The 18,311-nt window shown below is 39.7% G+C and overlaps 1 protein-coding gene across 2 annotated transcripts in view; it reads left to right on the forward strand.

The window, feature by feature from the left end:
* Positions 1-18,311, forward strand: part of ADGRB3 (adhesion G protein-coupled receptor B3) — a 750,806-nt gene that overhangs the window by 383,014 nt on the left and 349,481 nt on the right. For both annotated transcript variants that reach the window (XM_030315777.1, XM_030315778.1), the window contains one exon: positions 1,365-1,559. In XM_030315777.1, the coding sequence (XP_030171637.1) occupies positions 1,365-1,559 (195 nt within the window). The remainder of the gene's footprint in view (positions 1-1,364; positions 1,560-18,311) is intronic.

Below are 18,311 nucleotides of genomic sequence, written 5' to 3' on the forward strand. Positions count from 1 at the left end.
CCTTGGGCTTAAGTTGATTCAGGCCAGGCATTTGCCAGAGATGCAGTAGTACCAAAATAAAGGAGAATGTGGGAGGAGGCATGTGGTGCCAGCAAGGTTCAAATGGGAGGGAACCTACAGCTGCTGGGGACCAAGGCAGGCTGGGTTGGAGGGGGTACATGTGCAGAAGTGCACAGGTGGAATGCCTGGTCTCAGGAAGGTTTGTGTGGTTCTGCTATGGGAGGAGAGCTGGACTGGAGTCCTGGCTAGAGGTAGAGTGTCTGCAAGAGAATGCATTGGCATGGTGCAGTTAGCAAGTTGGGCAGTGAGTGTTGTTGGCCTGGAGCTGTTTCCTAAAGGTGGCTGTATACTTATGCTGGAAGGCATGGGAGGGAAATGGAGCATTCCAGCTCCTTTGTTCCTGGAGAAGTCTACCAATTATCTCTACCCCTCCAGCACAAGCTCTGAGGTTAGTATACAAATTTTCCTCCCGTAAACCCCAGGTGTTTTTCAGACTGCTGCTTCTCTGCTGTATCTCTGCGGGGCTGTTTGTTGTGTTGTCTCTTTAAGGGAAGGAATTCAGTTTCCTCTCACCCTCCTGGCTCTCCTACTTATTTACAGTTCCAAGTTTTAAGCACTGCTGATTGTAAGAACTCACGAAATTCAATATTTGGCCTTCTGGTTTTCAAAGCCAAATGTTATGGGGATTTATCTTCCCTGTGCATGCTCCCTGGTATGACAGTCTCTTCTCCCTCTTCTTCAACTGCAGCTCCTTTCCTCCCATGTACAGTCCTGTGTCTTGATCTTTCCCATCCTCATTGATGTAGCCTCTTCTCTACATTTAGCTGTGGAAAGTTTGTTCTGCCAGTGTTTGGGTCATTTTCTGGGTTATTTACACTGATGTGGGTGTTAGCTAGTTGTATCCAAATGACAAGGTGAACTTAGGGCCTTCCTACTCCACCATCTTACCTGGAAGTTTGAAAAATGGATGTTTTGAACTGTTTATGATCTCCTGTCTTTGATCACACCTTGCTGAACTATCTCACTTGTTTATCACATGCAAAAGTATCTTTTATTTTTACTTCTGTTAAAAAATCAAATTAATACAGACTTTCCCCAATGCATTCTAATGTGTGTTCTGAGTACTAGAAAAGGCAAGTCTGTCACGCCTGCCAAAGTGTATACATTTGTTAGGTTTTTTCATGCCAGATACTTATCCATCTGAGTGTGGGATACACAAAATTTACAGTGTTGAAATCCTCCCAACTACTGCAATGCTATTTTAAAGTTGACTCTGCAATTTTAAATAAATTTGTTTGGTGAAAATACGTAAATTAATAGTAATGAAGATTCTGATGTTCATTCTGTTCTTTTGACCATCACAGATCAAAGAACACCTTGCTAAGGGGCAAAGAATGCTGGCAGGTGATGGAATGTCCCAGGTGACCAAGACACTGTTGGATTTAACTCAGAGGAAAAATTTCTATGCAGGCGATCTTCTGATGTCTGTGGAAATTCTCAGAAATGTGACAGACACATTTAAAAGGGCAAGTTACATCCCTGCATCTGATGGAGTCCAGGTAAGAGAGACAATCCCCTGAAGGAAAAGACTAGTGAAGATGGTCTCAGGTTTTGGCCCTGAGAAGCCAGCGCTGCAGCTACTTTGGAGACATTCTGGCCTGCAGGGAGAGAGTGCTTACTGCTGCAGGAGACATATTCAGGTTGTGCTTAGTGTGAGCTCTGGAAATGACCTCAATTCCCTTAGTCATTGTATACCTCAGTGTCCTCAACCATAAAATGCACATAATACACCTCAAGGAGGTACTGAATGAGAATGTGTGTAAAGTGGTTTGAGCCCTAAGATAAAAGGCACTATAGCAAATCCAAGGTTGTATCATGGATATTTTATTCCCACATTTAATATCACCATCTTGCCATAGGAGACTATTAAAAGTACATTAAGCGTAATGAAAGCACATTAACTATAACATGCAAAGAAGACACAGTTTAAGTTTTGTTTGGGGTTTTGCTATTAGAAGGAGGAAGGCCATATTTAATTTTGTGGAACCATGGCCTGAAAATCTCAAGCAAACAGAGAATTGTTCTGGATAGGAAAATAAAAATTCAATAACTCCTCACAGCATGTTTTTCTTGTCATGGAAGACTTCTAGAGCAACATCGTTTATTTCCATAATAAAGTTTAAGTACTCACCCAATTTCAGTATTGCCTTTGCCATTAAAACAAAGCTCGTTGAATGGCAAACAAAGCACATTTAATGCAGCTCCTGTTTGCATTTCAGATTAACTCTTTTTGTGCTATAGGCTAAAATATACTCCTGCCAAGAATGCTGAGTTGATTTCTGCATTTCCAGCATAATGTTCTTCCTGTATCTCCGCATAAAGTTCATTAAAATAAAAGTTTGGCAAAACTCCCGGATTAGGTAGTTTTCTTTCAGCCTACTCTTCATTTGGGAATTTTATTTGCATTTCACTTGGGGAATGCAGAGTGTGTTTTTTGTTTTGTTTTGTTGGTTGGTTTTGTTTTGCTTTGTTTTGTTTTAATCAGCTATTTAGGGAAAGAGGAAAAGAAGAGTTTTTGAAATCATGGAATCGTTATAAATGATATTGATGCCCTGATTTGTATAGAGGTACATGTTTTACTTAAATTATATGCATATATTGCTGAAAGTAACTGCCATGAGAATTATTGGTGCTTCGTTTTATATTATATCACCAGCATCCAGGAATACAGTTTTAATTGTAAAAATATGTGGGATGGAAGATTACCGTCCATCATTTGAGCATTTCAAGCACTTCCTTTTTAATAAAGAATGAAACAGTTTTCCAATTTTACAAAATTAATAAAGTAAGCCAAGTAGGTCTTTTCCCTGTAGTTCTGAAATACTTCTATCCATTAGAGTTTACATTAAAAAATGTCTGAAGACCTTGACGCAAAATAGAAGTTGTAATTTCAAAAAACTTCAGGGGCGCCTGGGTGGCGCAGTCGGTTAAGCGTCCGACTTCAGCCAGGTCACGATCTCACGCTCCGTGAGTTCGAGCCCCGCGTCAGGCTCTGGGCTGATGGCTCAGAGCCTGGAGCCTGCTTCCGATTCTGTGTCTCCCTCTCTCTCTCTGCCCCTCCCCCGTTCATGCTCTGTCTCTCTCTGTCCCAAAAAATAAATAAACGTTGAAAAAAAAAAATTAAAAAAAAAAAAAACTTCAGACACTTATGTTCATAACTGAAACATCAGGCAAATGCTGAACCAAATAATCTCTAGGGCCTCCTTTAACCTTCAAAGAGTGTAGGGCTTTAAGATTTTTTTAGATGCTGAAACTGAAGGAATTAAGATTACCAGGTTATATTGGGAACATATTTCGATTGAGCTACTCATTAGAATGCATTGACTCAATGAACAATGAGTTTAACCAGAAGCTTAGTCATGGACATTAGCTGGCTTGACTTAAATAGAGCAGTTTGGCTGATTATTTTGTTGTCATTTTGGCATAGCCAGAAATAAGTCCCTCCATTTCCATCCCACGCTCTCATTAATCCTCGACATTACACAAAGTTCTCAGCACATTGGTGTCCTAGTCATCCCTTCACAAACAGGAACTGCATTTTTCTATTTCATTGTCTTTACTTGTGTCTTTTCAGACCCCTGGAATGCCCTCCTCTTCTGGAATTCCTTCTTCTTCCGTCTCTGTCTGCCAAAATCCTAGCCCAGATCTAGCAAGTCTTTCTGCATGCCACACCAGCAAGCCACAAACTCCATCTGAAAATGATCTTTCTCTTTTCTGATATCTCAGACAGTTTTGCACCTCTTTTATTCTACTTTTCACCATTTTGTAGAAATCCTTTATACATACTTATTGTCTTTGCTTGATTATAATCTCTGGTTTATAGCCTTACTCAACATCACCTGTACCTTACTTTAAACTTCAGTCTCTGAAACAGCCCTTCTGTTTCCAATGGCTCTGGGCATTTCTGATTGGGTAGCACCTCAGATTAATATGGCAAAACTAAACTTATCTTGAATTGCAAGTGTTCTTGCATATTCTACTTTTCTTTGTAGACTTAGCAGTCTTTACACTGGAATTGAAATGTTATCTTGACTTTTCCTTCTTTTCCTTTTTTATAGGTATGCCTACACAGTGTCTCTTCTAACCATTCCTTCCTCTCTTTTCCCACTTCTGCTATCCTAATTTAGCCATTAATTATCTCAGCCTGTGTTATTTCCATGGTGTTTTTCCTTTCATTCTCCCTCAGATCTTTAACTACATCTCTGTTCATCTTGTATGTAACAGTCCTATTGGTTATCCTAAGACAGCTCTGATTATGTCACTCCTTAGATCAGAAACTTTCATCAGAGCTCAAAGGCCTCCTGAATGACAACCCAAAGTCTTTATGTTGTCTTCCTGTACAATCCACAATATGTTAGTTACTTATGTTTATAGCCAAATGCATGGTTTACTCTTCCTCTTCACAGACTTGTGCCAAATGAACCACTTCCCGCTTCTTTAATGCACTGTATGTTCTTAGCCCTTGATCTTTGCCTCTTCTGGGCTTTCAGACTGGATTGGTCTGTCCCAGTTGTCTAAAGTAATTTTTTGGTACTCTGGGCCTCTGAATTCTCATAGCACTTTCTTTCCTGCATCTCTTTATATCTAATATTATAACTCACTACTCACTACTAAATCTTGAAAAAGACATTTTCCTGATCCATCTTTGGATCTCAGCTGAGCTCCAGAACACCCCCCTCCTCAAACAAGATTTCACATAGAATCTTAACAATGAAATTAGTGCTTACACAGGTAATACATGTTTTTTTCTCATCTTTTTTTAAACTGGGAAGTGAGCAAAGACCAAAGAAAGATTAACCAAAACTATTTAAAGAAAATACATTCTTTTCAATGTAGTTATGAGCAAGACATTTTAGTTAAAATGCCTAGTAATGCTGGATTCACCACAAGATTGATTTGATGCATTGATGAGCATGAGATAGAGTAGCTACAACCTGTTAGAGTTGGGGAAACAGCAAAGTGTGTTTGTATGTTTTGGAATTATAAAGCATGGTAGTAGTTTTATTTTTGGACACTGGTAGAAAAAGATATTCCAAAAGTCTTTTCCCTCCAGACGTTCTTTTCCGAACCCTGGTGCTTTGCCATATCTCTGTCTCACTATGTTCATCCTCTATGTAGTTTATCCTTCCTGCTTCCAATTCTGATGCAAGTTTCTTCCAGATCCAGCTCAAAACTCCCTTCCACTCAAAAGTCTTCTCATCAAATCCCAAGCATAATTCAAATTTTTTCCTAATTGTTTGGCCTCTTGAAACCTTGTAAATATCTCTGCTTATAGTATATCTCTCACATAACATTGTAACAGCTCTCATAATATTCTATTTATTTGTTTCCAGTGCTTTTTTTCAGCAGTAGAGTTTAAGCTTGTTGAAAGACTATTATGTCTTGAAGCATAGTAGAGGTTCCAATATTTGTTGACGGAATTAATAAGGGAATAACATAATAATATTAGGGAAATTTACATTGTTCACACACACAGACACACACACACACACACACACACACACACATACAACTCAGAACATCCAATTTAGAGAGAGAAAGAAAAAGAGTGGAACACATGTCCATTAACTTATTTTTTAGCCCCTGGGAAAATTTGTAGTGAGTCTCATTCTATCAGTAGAGGATTGAGTTTGCAATGCACACACTGGAACTTTAAGGCTTGGCAGAATTAAATCAGTCATATACAAGTTAAAATTCCAGCTTGTCTAATAACTATCTTGGTGTCTTCAAACACATAACTTAATATTTCTCTACTTCATTTATTCATATCAAAATAAGAAATAAAGAAGAAATAGTAGTATGGTCTAATCTCATTATTCATGGCAGTTATATAAAGTTGCATAAAACACTGAATTAATGAATAATGAACGATTTACTCCTATGGAAAATACAGGATGAAATTCCTTTGAGAATCTGTTTATACCATTTTCACCAACCAGTTAATGCATGACCTTGTTTTATGTGTGTTACTGTTAAAAAACATAATTTTTTAAATGCTTGTTTATTTTTGAGAGAGAGGGAGATAGAAACAGAGAGAGAGGGGGAGAGGTAGAGGTGGGGGGGACAGAAGAGGATCTGAAGCAGGCTCTGAGCTGACAGCAGAGAGCCCAATATGGGGCTCAAACTCCTGAACTGCCAAGCTCATGATGACCTGAGCCAAAGTCGAATGCTTAACTGAACTGCCCAGACACCCTAAAAGACATAATTTTTAATTATTAACCATTAACATTGAACTCACAGCTAAGAAACTATAACTCATGCGAGAAAAAGTTTTCCTAATACGTACATTTGCTCTCTAAGGCACATGATGGTCTTCTTGAGTTTAGGAATACTAGATAGTCCTTCAGCACCGTGCTGGGGAACATTTCAAACCGTGAAATCGCCAACAAAAAGCATTAAAAACAATGAAACAAACAAACAAAACCAACCTGGGGATTAAATTGGCCATAAAAAGGAACTTGTTTGTAGTATGTGGACTGAAACAAAAAGTCAGAGCATTGCTATGTTTGACCTCAGCTGGTTACATGTGCATTGGGTGACCCAAATTTTTCCCACTCTCTACATGTCTGTGAATGACCATAAAAGAACTATGAGTTTTGATTTTGGGGTTACGAATAAATTTAAGCAAGTAGTTGATTTGCAAATATGGAATCCATGAAAAAAGAAGATTGACAGAAACTGTTTTCCAGGGTTGTTGTGAAGCTTATCAATAATACAGGTTAAATACATAATAATCTGTGCAAAAAAATATTTGTAAATTTTCTGGCAGATTACATAGGTACTCCATAATTCCATTATTTCTAGTATTATAACTCTTAACATAAAAGTAAAAGATGGGCCTTGTTCTCAAGCCACTTACAATATCATGGAATGGGGAAAAAAAACCTTATGAATGAGAGTAGCCTATAGTGATGAAGAAGAGAGATATAAGTATAGTATGTTTCATTTCTAGAAGTTCTAGAAACAGAGATCTGGAGTGCAGCAGTAAGAAGATAATTTGTGGGAGATTTAGGACTTGAAATAGAATTGGAGAAATAAGCTTAGCACAGAGACAGTCATCAAACTGTGTAAACAAAGGCATAGAAACGGCATGAGTGTGGCACGTTCAAAAGATCAAGGTTTCTAGAAAACAGGTTGTATGTTGGAAAATGCAGATCATAAGGACAGAAGAGTCAAGGCCAGAGAAGGGTTTGGACTTGATTCTTTATAAGTGATATTTTTGGAAAGATGATCTGGCAGAGGTAGATAAGGTGAATTAGTGAACAGAGGAAGATTGGGGGAAAGAACCCCATGGAGAGGCTACAGCAGTGATCTAGAGGTGAGGAAAAAAGAAAACGTGCTTTAATGACAGTGGGTCAGAAAAGGATGAGTAATCCTTTAATGGAAAGAAAGGGAGGCCCTTGAGATAATTTATATTTGGGGAATAAAGAAGGAAAATGTTGGAAAGAATGGAGGCATCCACAAAAACGCATCATGTGTTGCGTCCCTCAAACTCACTGAAAGCATGGAATGATCTCTATCCAGGCATCTGTTTCCTAACAAAACTTCTGTTGATCTAAATTAGTGTTTTGCAAATTCTTTTGACTGTGACCCACCGTGGGATACACAGTTCATTTCCATATATAATTGAAAACCGGAGTTTTACAAAATAATATTTACCTTTAGTGTGTGTGATACACTCAGGAATTTTCTGTTCTTTTTTCTTTTTTGTTATGAAAAGTTGGTCACAACCTTCTATCAGGTCACCACTTAATGTCTGAAAGTCACTTGTTTATCTAACACATCCCCTAGGCTTCAGAAATGTATCTCCCAAACATTGAGATGAAACAGAGAGCTCAAACCTCAGCTTCCAGTCTCTTTCTTAAATGCAAACCATATTCTAAATACAATTTTCAGAGTTAAGTGACCAAGGAATTAAATGGAAAGTAGAGTTAGTGATTTCAGATTAGTCAAACATCTTCTCTTCTAAAACTCTTGATGAGCAAACATGTATGCTACACTGTGGGCCTGCTTCATGCTGCCCATCAACAGTGGCAGGTCACCCAGTGAGATCTTGGGCATTGCTTTTCCCATGGTTTCAGTGTGAGACACTTTTACCTTTTGCATACAAAAGACTAGACTGATAAATGTGGAAGCAACTATTACTATGATAATATAATACTATCATGTACTGATAAGCCTCATCTGTGCAAATAATCAAATTCTTTTGACTAAATAATATCCAGCAAGGACTCTTAGGGTTGAAATCATGACACAGCTTTAGCATTCAAGGCACAACCTGGTGCCTTGAAATCCTTTGCTCAAAGAACTCTGTGCAATCATAAATATTAATAGTTTCCTTGAACATAAGTAGGGGAGTTAGGGAAGGCATTGGAGTGTGATGATTAAGAGTGCCTGCCCTGGAAGCAGAATCCTGGACCTCAGGTTACAGCCCTGACACTTACAAGCTATAGGATGCTAGACAAGTTATTTGACCTCTCTATGACTTAATTTTCTCTTCCATCAAATGGGGTAATATCACCTACCTCATAGTTAAATTATATATGTAAAACTTACGTAGTACATGGCACATAGTAAAAGCTCAAGGAATGTAGCTACCTTTATTATCTGAGAAGGTGAAATTCTGATGGAGCAAAAACCTGAAGTATCTCTGGATCACAGGTATGGGTTGCCAGTACACCTGTGTACTTTGGTCTCTCTCTTGCAAAGAAAGGAAGGTCAGATGTTTCTCGTGGCACCACCTAGGAAGTATGGGTACTTTTTAATCACTTATCACAGAGGAGAAGGGCAGAGAATGTGTCAAGGAAAATAGGAGTCAGAAATGAAGCATTAGTCCTTAAAGTTGACATTGCAAGGCCATTTGAAAAGATAGAGAGCAGGTGGATGTAGAAAGTGGCTTTCATCAATAACCAGGATTTCTAGCTCAGTGGGAACCAAGTTGTGAACAGGACCACAACTGCCAGCTGACAATCACTCCAAGTCATAAACGGCTACTATTTTCAATGCTTAACAGCCTGAGAGGATTTCCTATGGTGCGTGGCAAAGGGAGCCCTGTAGAACTAACAGCTCTTTCTAGGTAGTATTTAAACCCTGCCCTTATTATAAAGGTGAAAATAAGAAATTCAACACCAAATAATTTCCTTAAATGGGTGAGATATTAAGCAACAACTCTTGCTTCACAAGTCAATGTGATTAAATCCCGCCAAGAACAAACTTTAGAAGGTGGCTGCTGGCTGAGGGAAACTCACCATCTCCACAGGAGAGTGCAAAGTCTGTGCAACAGTCAGGTGGGAAGAGGAAGGGAGGCAAAGAAGTTTCCAGAGTATGTGTAGTACTGCCTACCAATTAGTAAATGCCATGTAATGAGATAAATGATTCCGGTTGGGTTTCAAAAACGCAATAAAACATCTGATAAATAGTTTTATCCCATCAGAATTTCTCATTATTTCCCTTGCAGTTAAGAAAATACTGAGATTTGCATTAGCACAAGGTACAGGCATTTTCCTATTGTGATTCCTTTTATTACCAAAGATTTTTCTTTTAAAAAATTATTGGGGAACGTATTAGTTTGCTAGGGCTGCCATAACAAATACCACAGACTGGGGGACTTAAGTAATAGAACTTTATTTTCTTACAGTTCGTAGATTGGAAATCCAAGATCAAGCGGTTGGCATGTTTGGTTTCTCCTGAGGCCTGTCTCCTCAACTTGCATATTGCTGCCTTCTCACTGTGACCTCACAGAGCCTTTTCCTCTGTGTGTGCAGGCTGCTGATATCTCTGTGTGTCCTGATTTCCTCTTCTTATAAGGACTTTCATCAGATTGGATTAAGGTCCACCCTAACAACCTCATTATAACTTAATTACCTCTTGAAATGTTCTGTCTCTAAATATAGAGACATTCTGAGACACTGCTGGGGGTTAGAGCTTCAACATACAGATCTGGGGTGGACATGATCAGCCCATAATGGGGAATCTTGACAGACTCTGAGAATTTCCCTTTAGCAGAGGCATGTGCCAGGATCTTACACCGGGACAGAACCTACTGTGGCGGCCACCTATAGAGTTGCCAGGGATAAACTCAGGATATGTGCATGCATCTTACACACACTGGTCCTTTGATGTATCAGCCGGGCCTGCCCAAATTTGGGCTTCTTAAGAAGCAGCCCCTGTCTGGATCTGAGGATGATTTCACCACAGAGTTATATTTGTATAATTTTGGCTGCTCTACCAGACTACCACTGGTTAATAATACTTAGCATATTTTATCATATTTGTATCACTAACTTTTTCACCTTTCCTATTTATAAAGGTTATTTATTTATTTGGTGGGGGGTAGTGGCAGAGAGAGAGAGAGAGAGAGAGAGAGAGAGAGACAGGAAGAGAGAGAAGAGAGAGAGAACCTGACAGCACAGAGCCCAATACAGGGCTCCGTCCCAGGAACCGCAAGATCATGACCTGAGCTGAAACCACGAGTCATATGCTTAACCAACTGAGGCACCCAGGAGCCCCTCACCTTTCCTTTTTAAACAAGGATCATAGAGTAGTGCCAATCTCATGCCTGAAAGCACTGAAATTTGGATGGATTCTTTCCCCTTAGCCTCCCCCATCCACTGCACCTCAAAGCATCCCCTCCCTTCTACCTCTTGCTAGAGCACTTGATCCTAAACTTGGCCCAGAAAGACTGGTAGCATTGTGTAAAAAATTGCCCATCCAAGCTATTCAGAAACTCCACAGGCCAAACTGTTTTACATCATGGCAGAGCAACGAGATTAGTGTGAAAGACAGCCAGTGTTCCTGGAACAATGTTCTGATGTAGTTTTCAAAATGAGTCAGAGTTTCTGTGAGATGTGTGACTTAAAGAAGAAAAAAAAAACAACAAAGGCATTCTTTAAGATTTTGGCTTTTTTTCCCCCCTGAAACTCGTGAACATTAAGGGATATTTCTTCAGGAACCTGCTGTTATATTCCTCTAGATCTGGCAGATTGCAGCGGTCATGCTGGGAGAGGCCAGCTCTGCTGGCAGGAGGAGCCTTCTGATCACAGCTTGCCAAGTCAGGTCACCCAGACTGCTGTGGATCCCACGACTGACCTGTTGACCTTGACACCCTAATCCTTTTGTCCCCCGTTCATCCCCTGGCTTTCCAGTGGCTCAGTTTCTTATCTCATATTCCCTATATATTTTGGTCCCAGAAACTGCCAGGGGGCATCCTGGTTAGAATCTCCTGCCTTCCTGAAACCTTGATAGTTTCTCATTTCCAGTGGCCAGTTGATGTGCTGCTTAGGTAAATATTCTAGATAAAAGATTTAAACCACAGTATCATGACTCTTTAGTTGTGTTATTTTATTAGTTGTGTTATTTTGTCTGTTTACCTGTTATAAAAAATAGTTAATATTCTCTTTAAGGGTTGTTTAGTTTTTTAAAAAATACATTATGACAAACTGGAGATTATTTGTATAATGATGTTACTCAGTTTCATTTCTGTATGCTTTTTTGAATAGAAGACTAAGAAGTAGAGTCACAGCCAGATCAGAGGAAGTTGGACACGTTATCCACGCCTTCACCTATAATCTGGGTGTGTTCATGGTTTTGTATATCCCACATGCATATGTCACTGGCTACGTGCATAGAGGCTGAAAAAATACATGAGATGTACTGTGCTACACCTTGAACCCTCTTTGGATTTTTACCCTTATTAAATGTTTCATCTGTCTTCTCTAGATTAATCTCCCCAGTAGAGTATCTTTCTGAATTTATTTGATTCTGTCATCTTTTACTCTTGCTTCTCTTCCTACCTCCTTATCTCTCATTCTTCTTACTTAATTCCTCTTCCTTTCTAGTCTGTCACCAGTGTTTTAACCTTGACTTCTTCCCCTTCCACTCTATTCCTAGTTATCTTTTCTTATTTTTTTTTTTTTATTCCCCAAAGCCTCCAGTTTTCAACTAGGACTAATGATTCACAAATGTTTACCTTTTAAGTTTCCAACTTGTAGTTAAAACAGCCTGCTGGTCCTCTTCTCGTAGATACATTATAGACTCTTCATACCCAAACTGAACAAAATGAAGCTGACTGTCTTCTTTTGCAACACTGCCGTTTCTTCTTTGGTATTTAGCGTGGCTAACTGCATCATCATTCTAAATTGCCTGAGCTGGGAGCCAAAGACTGATCTTTGATACTGTACTTTCCCTCTTGTGCTATCTGTCACCATGTAATATTGCTTCCCTAACCCAAGCTACCATCATCTCTGCCTCAATAAGCAAGACAGACTACTTTTTGACCTCCTTATTTTCCTTCTCACTCTTCGGCACTTTGTTTTCCACTCAGCAGCCAAAGTCACATTTTTTTTATTTCTCATGAAACTCATGTCATATAACTAGAGCCTGGAATCAGGGTTCCACTTTATCAGACCTTTTGCCTATCTTTTCCATTCTGTGTTAATATTCTCCCTCCTACACCCCATCCAACACCCCCCCCCCCCGTTTAAGACTACTCCAGTTTGTAATGGCTTTTTGTTTATTAAAACTTACCTGGACTGTCCCCTCTACCCAGGGCAGCTGTACTTTCTCTTCCCATTTTTTCTTGGGACTCTCTTCCTCAGGTCTTCCCATGGTGACCTCCTTCTTAACATTCTGTTGTTCTCTGCTTAAACGTCACCTCATTAGAAAGGTGTTTCCTGCTGAACATTCAACCCAAAGCAGCCTTGCATAAACACGCACACACCCCTCCCCCGCCCAGGCACTCTCTATTCCCATAAACCATTTTATTTTTATATCACCACCTGAAATCATCTTGTTTATTTATTTATTTATTGGCTTCCACTACCCACTACAGTGTAAGCTCCATGAGAGTAGGAACCTTCATATGCCTTGCTTACTGTGGTATTCTAAGCACTTAGAACACAGCCAGGTATATAGTAGGTGTTCAATAAAAAAATAAGTAGATGCATTCATGTTTCTCAAGTATTTTCCATGTCTTCCCTCACTGTTCCTTTCTCATATCTACTTTAGATCTTCATGATTGCTCTTTTGGGCTTCGAAAAAGCTACCTGCTGATGTTCCTTTCCCTAATCTTCTTCCTTGCCAAAGGCCCCTGTGCTTTGCTGCCTGGGTTATATTTTTATAACTCTTTATGCCGTTCTTTTGCTGAACAAAGCAGCACTTTTATGACCAAATGCATTCTTCCAGGGGTGGGATAGTAGCAGCTGTAGCAGGAGGGAGGGTTTGCTCTGTTTACCAAAGAGTGATATGTATTTTTGGAAGGGTAGGCTTCTTCATTGGTTGTTGCTGAATTTAAACCTGAGGACCAGGGTCAAATATCGACAGCTGCTTCCTCTCCATTAATTAGGCCCCACAACTTCTAAAAAGTATATATCTGTGCTTATGATGGTCCCATGACTTCAGTATGCATTTTAAATGGGAAGAGTTTGATCCCATATTTATTCAAGATAACCAGTTTTTTTAACTGTAAAAATAAGTGTCATATCTCCTTCCCTGGACATGGTGAGGATGCTCCTTGCATCGATTTATGACAGAGGAGGGTGATGAAATGGAAAGGAGGCAGAGAATTAGGTAGGGACCATTTATGTTGTTTTTTTTTTTTAATTCTTTCAATGCCTAGCCCATTGTCTTATACACAGTAGGCACACAGTCAACCAATTTGAAATATTTGAGTATTAACGTTTTTTATGCTTATGCTGTGCACTGGGGCATAAGAGTGAACAAAATAGAAATAATCCCAACTGTATTATAGGCTGGTAGAGGAAAAAGCTCTCAACTGATCATCATGCAAGTACATCATAATTAAAAATGGTGATATACTTGAGAACAAAACTACAAGTGCAACTATAAGTCAGCATATTTGTGGGTGGGTGCTATACAACCAGATGACTGCCTGCATTGCTATCCTCTCTTTTATGGTAAGGTGAAGTGCAGTTGTCCACCATTGTGTCAATGCATAGCAGTTTTGCTGAGTCACTCATGCATGGATGTAGAAGTGGAGAGGAGCCAGAGTCTCATACAAATTCACCCCGTAATGAGGAAAACCTACTGTCAGGACACAGAACAAGAGCCCCTTAGATAACCATTCCTTTTACATCATACTTTTATGGTTGGTTTCTTTTATGAACTGGTTGTTTCTTTTGTCCATGGATTTTTTGCCAAGTTTGAATGATGAAGATATTGGTAAATGAAAAATAAAAATGTTCACTGATTAAAATCAGGAAAAAAAGATGCAGATCTTGTAGTGTAGTGGTAGTGGTGGTGATCTGATAGGCCCTCTTATACGAATGTAGAAGTGAAGGACAAGAAAGAGTTATTCAAGTGAAGAACAGGAAATAGAGCAGGCAAAGAAAGGGAACAGCATTATATAGGTCCAGAGGCTAAACAGAAAAGAGTTTGGGATACATGAAGACATCTGATGAACCTAGAATATAGAGTCTGTGAGGCAGGATAGCTTAAGGTAGAGTTAGAGCCATTAGAAGAGACTAGATCATACATGGCTTTGCAGCTCTCCAGATTAGGGAATCAATGGCCTATCCTGTTCTGTGCATCTTTATCCTAAAGTCTTGTCCCTGCCTCCTTGTTTAGTCTGTAAACCTTTTTATGGTCCTCCTATGTTTCTAGTCAGGACCATCGTGATTTCTTAAAACTTTCAGTTCTGCATTATTAAATATATTCCTTAGGGCTTGTATTTGTCTCTCAGTGCCCAAGCATTTTGCTGATGGGTTAAGAGGAGGAGAACACATTTCCTGGAGCTCAGATATCTCAGATCACTAGCTTAATCTATAATTCTGTTCCCACATGGAATTCAGCAAAACTTAAATGCTCAGATGTGCTTCAGTTTATTTATAGAAAATTTTATATGATATGTGAGATATTTGTCAAGCAGAAGCCAATAAGATGTAAAACAAATAATTATTTACCACTTTCCATAAAATAGAGTAATCTTTTAGTCTCCTAGGCCAAATCTAGGACTTGCACTTTGATTTTTTTTTAATTTTTAATTTTTTTTAATGTTTATTTTTGACAGAGAGAGACAGAGCATGAGCAGGGGAGGGGCAGAGAGAGAGGGAGACACAGAATCTGAAGCAGGCTTCAGGCTCTGAGCTGTCAGCACAGAGCCGTACATGGGGCTTGAACCCACAGACTGGGTGAGATCATGACCTCAGCTGAAGTCGGATGTTCAACCGACTGAGCCACCCTGGCGCCCCTAGGACTTGCACTTTGAATGTGGCAGAAACATTTATGGCTTCTGTTTATAACAGACATTTACTGCACTGATTTTCGTAATACATCCTGCAAGGAATATGTGAAAAGTTATGTCCCCTGACCTTTGTGTCCAACAAACATTTGCACAATGCCTCTCACACAGTAGGTGTCCAATAATAACAATACTGACACCCACCACCGCCCCCGCGAGCAGAGCAGAGCATATCTCTTAGGAAGGAGAGTTTTCTCCAGAACAAACGATAGGCCCTGAAGTTAGTGATGAATAATCTCTGTGTTCTATATACTGCTTGGAGAGAAAGAGGCTATAAAAGAGAGAAGAGAGCGCCAGTGGTTGTGAAAGTCTATAGCAGCATTATAGGTGCATATTCACCATAATGTGGCCATAAATCCAAATCATGCCACCGGTCATAAAAAAGATAACATGAAGGGAATAAAATCATAAAGGCACCATATATTGAGCACTTACCATGTGTCAGATACTGTGCTAAGAATTAGCTCTAAGCTTCACAATGGCTCTGGCAAGCAGCTATTATCCTCTCTATCTTATGTGTAAGGGAAAGAAAGCAGATGGGCCACGTGAGCCTACAACCACACAGTTAATAAATGTTGGGAGAGTTTTAAACCTGGTCTGCCCAGTTCACACTCCAAACTTCGATTCGACCAAGGACACTTAATTTTTCAGAACAGTCTAGGCCATAGAGATGAGGGCTGATAAAAACAAAACAAAACAAAACACAAACCTACTGTTAGATGCCAACTCAGGAGCTCACGTAATGACCTGACCTGTAAATCCCCAAAAGAGAGAGATTACCAGAATTAGCAGATGTCCTAAAGAACTCGAGTGACTAGTGCATCTGCTGCCATGGAAGTTGCTTCATACTTTTTTCAAAAATTCAATCAAGTGGCCTAAAATGTTATGAATCCCCTTTTCAAAAAATACTGTTATGTTTGATTCTGCTGTGTTCTATCAGTCTGATCTTTGAGCAAATGTCAAAGTGAATTGGTAGATTAGAGCAGGGTCAGCTCAAAGGAATGATGCCCGAGCCTTGTTAGAGAAGCTGACATGTAGTGGCTGTGTGACTTCATTATTTCCTTTAAGCTAGGACTTTATTAAATACCTGCCAAGGACAAGGCATTGTATGTGCTAAGGACACACTGGCACATAAGAAAGACAATCTGCCTGTAAGCGCCCTCCTCTCCCTCCTTGGATTTTCAGGCTTAGCTCACTGTGCCCTGCATGGTCTCACAAGGGATCATTTCCAGTCCAATTGACTGGGAGATAGAAGGAGAACTTCATTCTGTACTACTTTTCCACCCTGATTTAGCAAAGTCTAATTTATTGCCTTGGAAGGTGATACAAAAACATTTCTTATACTCTCTGTTTGTTTAGTTGAATGTATGTTTTGGTAATTTGTGTTTTTTATATATGCCCTTTGACAATTTAGGAAAAAAGATTGAACTCTAAGTTGATCACTTTGATCCAGGAATCGTGTGTGCTCACTGGCTATCATGTACAGCCCAGAGTCACTGACCCACTATCAGTAAAACATGCTTTGTGAAATGTTTTCTCAGAAATGGAGATGCATTTGCACAAATTGCTTCCCGTTCTTTTGGTGTCTCTTGTTAGCAGCAGCATGCATTTGTGTGAAAGCTGGCAGGGGTCAGGACACAGACTGTGGTCATGGACCTCAGCACAGCTAACTGGCATGTACAGGGATGAAATCTGCAACTTTTGCCTCATTAGCACCATGTCCCCTACTGAGTTAACCAGCCATAGGCAATTGGAGAACTCGGAAGGTTAATTCTTTCTGCCCATAGGTAGAGTTACAGCTCAATGGACTAAGCCCTTAAAATGTTATCACTCCAACCAGGAAATTTTAAGTGGAAAAAATGGCTGGTAGTACAAAAAGGTTAAACGAATTGAAAACAGGTCTAAAGCAGACTTGCAGTTTTCTCAAGAGTTGCATAAAATATTCTGTAACTTTTGCAGAGGTTATGACTTGAAACATGTTTCAACCATGTGATTACCAGGAACTATTAAAATAAATAGCACAAATAAGGCATTTAAATATAGATACTCACAGCTTCAAAACACAAGAGAAGAGGAAATGAAGCAGCTTTGTTTTTCTTACAAAAACACCCAGGTGACTTTATTTGGAATTTGAATAAATACCTCTTTATTCAAATAGAGAGGAAGGCTGCTAAGGCTAAAAAAAATGTCGATTATTTCCCCCTCAAGGGAGTCCTGCCCTGAGCTGATGTATCAGTATAAGGCAGTGCTCCTGCTAAATTACATACAAAGCAGGCATAAGAGATGGGCTCTGAAGACACAGCCAAGGGACCACTGTCCGTGTAGCTTAAGATAAATGTCATGGCTTGACTTTGTACTTCTAAGGTTCCTGTGACCCCAAGTCACTATTCATTTTCAACAGGCGCTCTGGTCTTCTCTCCTGGCTCCTGTGTTCGGAAGACACAGTGCATGTGGGAGGACAGGGAGGTCTCTCTCTGCGAGAGATCCCTCACGTGTGAAATGGGCACTAATATCGATGAACTGAACAGAGCCCTGGTCTCTGCCCTTGTTTAGGAGAGAAATAAAAAGTGAGTGCCCAGATGTCCTCTCTGCACAGAAAGGGAAAACCACAAACTCACTGGGGGTACAGCTAGACAAGGGAAAGCCAGTAGGTCTTCAGCAGTTAGGCCAGAAAGGTGATGGCAAGAATTTGGCGCTTGAATAGGAATGTGCTATGGTGTCTTCCAATTCTTCCATTTTGGCTTGCTGGCAAAATGTAGCATAAAGAATAATTATTTGAAATAGCTAGGATTTCTTGAGCACTTACTGTGTGCTATCTGCTAGGTACTTGGAAAAGTCCATGTGATCTTTGCAGTACGTAGTGATAAAAGCCATAGAAAAATAGCCCGGAATGGCAAGGCCGGATCCAAATGAGGAAGCCTGTCACACAATTCAGCCTTGCCCACAGTCTGTGTCTTCACTACAGTGTTCTTCAAAACAGCAGTGGAACTAGCAA

This window comes from Lynx canadensis, chromosome B2 (assembly GCF_007474595.2).
Source record: "Lynx canadensis isolate LIC74 chromosome B2, mLynCan4.pri.v2, whole genome shotgun sequence".
Taxonomy (NCBI): domain Eukaryota; kingdom Metazoa; phylum Chordata; class Mammalia; order Carnivora; family Felidae; genus Lynx; species Lynx canadensis.